The 6,000-nt window shown below is 42.3% G+C and overlaps 1 protein-coding gene across 1 annotated transcript in view; it reads right to left on the reverse strand.

Moving 5' to 3' along the window:
• Positions 1-5,959, reverse strand: part of LOC126382474 (disco-interacting protein 2 homolog C-like) — a 245,612-nt gene extending 239,653 nt beyond the window's left edge. Inside the window, exon 1 of the mRNA XM_050032358.1 lies at positions 5,738-5,959. Coding sequence (XP_049888315.1) covers positions 5,738-5,816 — 79 coding nt within the window. The 5' untranslated portion in view covers positions 5,817-5,959. The remainder of the gene's footprint in view (positions 1-5,737) is intronic.
• Between the last annotated feature and the right edge of the window lie 41 nt (positions 5,960-6,000).

The following is a 6,000-nucleotide window of genomic DNA, read 5'->3' on the forward strand; positions in this document are numbered from 1 at the left end:
TGTCTCTAATATTAAGACTTAATTCTCTATATTCTCTTATTTCCCTCTACATCTTAGGAACTAAAGCAGGAATGTCTCTCCAGTCACAGAAAAAGTTCATATTTCTCAACCTCTGACCTGCAAAATCTCAAACATAGTCAAATGAAAACTTTGTCTTTTTAGCTTGTAATTTCTTTCTAAAGTAGGGGCATACAATGTTTTCTTTAATACTACATTAGCTGAGTACAAACAGCGAGCAGCTGAGCTCACAGTCAGCAGAGAGAAGGGATCAGAGCCCTCCTTTTCCTCAAAGATGCTGTCACTCGTCTCTTGTCAGAAAAACTCCTGAGCAACTGTCAGAAATGTCACACCACATCCTGTCCTGGTGACGTGTGAAGCAAAGCACCAGAAGACCCGTCCTTTCCACTACAACATCCTCTTTATGGTTCATAGAAACTGGTTTTGATTGCCTGGACACTGAATAAATCAGTTAGTTGCAGTAATGGGATGTTACATTTCCTCAAGCACTGTACTGAAGTAAATTTTTGAGGTACTTAACTTGAGTAATTCTATTTTATGTAGTGTTATACTTCTATTCAAGTACATTTGTGAGGCAAATATTGTCCTTTTTACTCCACTGCATTTTTTTTAAATTAGTATATACAATTCTGAATGCAGGACTTTTACTTGTAACAGAGTATATCAGCAGCACTGTGGTGGTTAATTTACTGTTTTCTGATATTTTATAGACAAATAAATGATCTTAATTTATCAGTAATGAAACAAATTCCTAGTCACAGCTCTACACTTCCGCAGAGCCCTCTGGAAACGGAGCTCAAACAGGATAGCAAACAAGTACAAAAGCCTCTCTTGAGCTCAGATCAGCCTGAAACCAAGTGAACCGAGACGTCATACGTTTGGCGAGATGCATTCTGGGAACCGACCCTCACATATCCAGGGGCCTGCACTGAGCTCAGACTCACACTTACAGCTACTCTCAGAACAGTCAAGACAGCGTCTGTGGGCCAGAATAAGGCGGATAAATCATCCACCGACACCGTAGTCCTTTTTCAAATAGACTGTAATTATCACAGCTGAGGTTTCTGCTCTGCCATGAACACAAAGATCTTTCAGGAAAGAGAAAGGAGGACAGAATAGTGAGAGCTTTAAAATAACACAGAGGAATCTTATCAAGACCAGATGTGACTGTAGGAAGAGGGGAGGAACTCTACAGTGTTATAAAAGAGGTGCTCAGTTTCGACATAAATCCAGCTTTGCACAAAAATTCACTTCATGTCAGAATGAAACAATAAAAGCTTATACTACAAGTAACATTTGACACTGTTTTGAAATGTCATACCAACACTGTTCTAGCCTGAACATGCCTCCTTTCAGAGGAGAAGAAAATAAAGAAGGCTTTGGGGTAATGAGTACCAGAGCATCTGTGTTTTTCATCCCATCACAGCTTCACTTTGCTAATGAACAAACAGCCTTCTGCTAGAGCAACTTAGCTTGATTACAATGATGAAAACGATGCTTCTACTTTATACAAACAGGCTGCCAGGAAACTTTGCGAAAGCTCCTGTAATGTCCAGAAAGATCCCTCAATGAAAAATCTGTAAGTTTACAAGTGACTAATTTTTACTCATAAAAGCCTGGAGGCAAAACATTTGAACAGACTCTGTCGCTTTCTAAAAGACAAGCAGATCGCTTCTTTCACTGATTAATTACGATCACTTTATCAATCAAGACACTTCAGACTGAAATGAATAAATTATTTAACAGGGATTTTAGGCTAAACTCTTCAAATGTCTCCTCTTCCTAATTCATTTAAATAACTCTCTCAATTAAACTGTTTTGATTCTCTGTGACACGAAATGATGCGTTTAAGTTTTCCTGGATTATTATTTATGTATTTATTTATTTATTTTGGATGGGGCAAAGGACGGCTGAATTCAAGCTGCGAAAATGCATGCAAACAACTAAATAAGACCACACTGTTTGTTGACAGGTGGTATATGGAAAGGTGCACTACAACAATACAGCAGATACAACAACGCACAGGTCAGGTGGGGTTAGCTTGGTGTGTGTTTAACTCTGATTTTATGTGTTTCAGTGTGTGTCTGTGTGTGTGTGTGTGTGTGTGTGTGTGTGTGTGTGTGTGTGTGTGTGTTTGTGATCTGCAGTGTGTTGAGGTGGACAGCTTGTTATCTGGGCTGAAATGCAGAGCTTAATATTCAGCCAGCAGCCAGATTAGTTCAGGACAACCTGTCAGTCTGCAGCTGCAGAGAAACACACTGGTTTCTACTGCAGAGCGTGTGTGTGTGTGTGTGTGTGTGTGTGTCTGATCATGTACCTCTATCTTTGTGAGGACCAATTTGAGTTTAGTTTGATGTCTTTGGGGAGGTGGGGACATCTTCTCTGGCCCCTACTTCCTCAAAGCGCTGTCTTAGAGAATTAAGGTCAAGGTTGAGGTTAGGTGGCTTGGCAACGCTTTTTATCAATGAAGGTCCTCACAAGTATATTATATTTATCCCACTGTGGTGACAGTTATATTATGGGATTCACCTCCTATCTGGAGACAAAAAGCTGGTTGCCACAACTATTTATTTTCGGGTTGAGACTTAGCATTAGTAGCACACACTGCACCTGCCACACAGACAGAAGAAGTAGTCAAGGTACAGTAGCCTGGATGTGTCAATCCAGAATACATACATGTTAAAAATTTCTGCTTTTCTGGAGAGTGAACAGTTATCTGCAGTAACTTAACCTTCGTCACTGCTACGTCAATACACTGCCATTTTTTGGTGTTACATAGAGAACAACAGATAGGAGTTCTTTCATAACTTACGTTATGAATGGGCAGACTGTGTATGGGGTGAAAATTTAGGATAATACTGTCATACGTGTACAATCAATGCGTTTGAAGAGTATGGCTTATTTTGTTAAAAAACAGGTCTAATGACAAAGATGTGTTTGAACTCAGCAAATGTAAGGTATGGAGAGAGGGATCGTGCTGTTATTAGTACTGAAACTCAGGTACCACAAACAAAGACAACGTCACACATCACATCCCACACAGTGCAGCAGTAAAACAAGGTTTTGCATTGAGGGACTTTCTTTCCAGAGTCGCCTATTTGCACCAACACTGAGCAATCAGTACGAGACGGAAAAACTCATTTACACACCCACAAAAGCAACAAATATCCCAGAATGCATAGCAGCTGTGAGACAGGTTGGCATTTCAACCAAAAGGCACCATTCTCATTTTTATCTTAAGCACAGCAGCTGCAACTGTTGCTCTTTCCTCTGGCTTCACTCTTCACCTAAACATGTAGCTGGATGCTGCTAATTTCACTCGCTTGCTCCCTGAGGGTTGTCAAATGGCATTCTGGGAAGTGTAGGAACTCACTAACTTAAAAGGAAACAGAGAGGAAAGGTTGAGAGAAATTCAAAGCTACGAAGAAAACATTGCGCTTGTGTTTGACAAAGTGGAGGTTCTAGCACTTGACCCTCCCTCGTTACTACTGTTGAGATGCCCCTGAGCAAGGCATTTAACCCCCAGTTGCTTCAGCACAGCTGCTCAGTGGCCAAAAGGAAGTGAAATTAATTTATTTTAAGTAAGCATTTGAGCTTAAAATAACTCTTGGAATACAGTGAGGTGCCTTGACTTTATTTTTTCCTTTATATAAAGAAGCTGTGATATGAGTGTTTGCCTGGTCGTGCACCAAAGGAGAGTTTATTTCTGTTTTCAGTCAATGTGCATCCCATCTCTCACTCCTCTCCCTGGAAAATAAAACTACAATTTCAAACCTCACAACCTCAAAGGAGCTGTGAGGATGTTTTCCACCTCCAGACGACAAATAAGCATGAACCTTCAGGGAAATTAGGGAAGGGGGGGTGGATAGAGGAGTTTAATGCCTTGCTCGAGGGCTCCTCGACAGGACATGTGTCCCCTGTGAAGCTGTAGTGACACCTGACTGTTGTTAATGTCATCTCCTGCTGCCATTCACCCCCCGGCAGCGAGGAGCTCTGGAGGAGGAAGGGATGATGCGTGGAAATCAAAAAATTAGGTCAAAGTCTGCGGGATGCAGGGGGAAGCTTTGCATTCACTGCCGGCGCACATTTACAGCGTCAGCTAAGCATGTAAATAATGCAACGGGGCATCTGACCCCATTTCCCCCCAGACACACTTGTTTACACTGGAGCAACTCTGAGCTGGCAGTTTACATTTTTTAGAAAAAAAGAAAGCAAGAAAGAAAAAAGAAATGTGTGTCACCTTTTTCCCCATCCTCCCTCCCCTCCTCTCATTTTCTCTCAGCTCAGATGCAGATCCCTCTGAAACCTGCATTTGCAGCAGCAGCAGCAGCAGTGGAAACATTAAAATGCAATGTGTGCATTTGCAGTCAGCTGTTAAAATCGCTTCCTCTCTCTCCCTCTCCCTCTCTCTACCTCTCTGCCTCTTCTGTCTTTCTCCATACATGGCTGAGCTCCGCGAAAGCCTCCAGACTCCATGAGAAACAGGGAAAACACTGCTCGCAGGCAGCTGAAATATGACACTATGATACTCTCCAGGCTGAGAGTGAGTCTGCAGCAATGTGACATATCAATCTGAGAAAGAAGAAGAGGAGGAGGACAGGGGGGGGGTGCTAATGAGAAAATCAATACCGAGGCTGCATATCAGGGTCTTGCAAAAGAAGCCAATATATGCTCTGGTGTTATGGAAAGAAGCTGGAATATAATGGGAATCATTCATCCCCTCCAAAAGCTGCCTGGCTGCAGTGTGTCATGTGAAAACTGTGTCTGGTAACAGCTGCACACTCTGTGCACATAATCTAAGCAGCATGCAGAGCTCTGCTGAACGGGATTTTCCAATATGACAGTGATGAAAAAAAAATCTCTACGACAACTTCTTATTGACAAACCCCAAAGATAAATCTCTGTAGCATTCCTATGATATTCCCCCTGGGGGCTATAATTCTTCCCTGGTGCTCAACAGAGACTTTTATGTGTACATCATGGTGGTGTTTATCTGCTGTGATGTAAAGATCAGTCCACTAATCAACAAAAACTACAATACTAATGATTATTTGCTCCTTTTTTGATGATATCATTGTAAACGTATTATTTTTGGTTTGCAATTTGCAAAAAAAAAAAGCAATTTGAAGATGTTAAATTGGGTTCTGGACACTTGTGGACACTGCATAATAATGATTTCAGGGTGAATATAGTGCTTTATAGAAGTTTTTATCTTGTATTATATTTCCTTACATGATATTCCTATGATACATGCTGCTAAATATTGTCTTTATGATGTTTTTCTGTATAATTGTATGATATTTCTGTGTACTTTTTGTTTTATTTATTCTCCAATTAGACAGTTTTGATGCTAAATGTGCACTAGGACATATCAGAGGAATGCTATAAGAATACTACAGTCCTCCCAAGCATACTATTCTGACTCCACTGCCACACCACCAAAACACCACATCCCCTGCATCCAAATCACAGCCAGATACACCAAAGCAGTATTTATGGCAGCATGTGTGTGCACGCGCGCGCGTGCCTGTTTAATAAATATGGAAAAACGGACTTGAACTTGTGGCAGTAGGAGTTCAACACTTCTCTCAGCTCTAAACTCTGAACCGGTTGGTCCTCTCAGCAGAGACCGACCAGCAGCGACCCAGACACACCACAGAGCAGCAGCAGAGCCCGGGCAGAGCCGCCCGAAGCTCGGCGGTGAAATTCAAGTACTCACCCTCGGATAACTCCAGCTCCAGCTCGGCCAGTTTGGCCCGCACCTCCGCAGGAAGCGGCACCGGGTCCCGGTCCGCCATTCCGCTACAAGAAACCGACTTAAACCTGTGTTTTTACGGCTCTTTCTCCCTGTTTTCTCTCTCCAGGCTGCTCCTCAAACCCCCAAAATATCCAAAGTCAGTCAGACTGAGTCTCTGTGTGTCGCTCTCTGTGCGGCAGCAACGCTGTTAGCCCTCTGCACACCGACGTCAAGCCAGACAACAT

The sequence above is a fragment of the Epinephelus moara genome, chromosome 21 (assembly GCF_006386435.1).
Source record: "Epinephelus moara isolate mb chromosome 21, YSFRI_EMoa_1.0, whole genome shotgun sequence".
NCBI lineage: Eukaryota > Metazoa > Chordata > Actinopteri > Perciformes > Serranidae > Epinephelus > Epinephelus moara.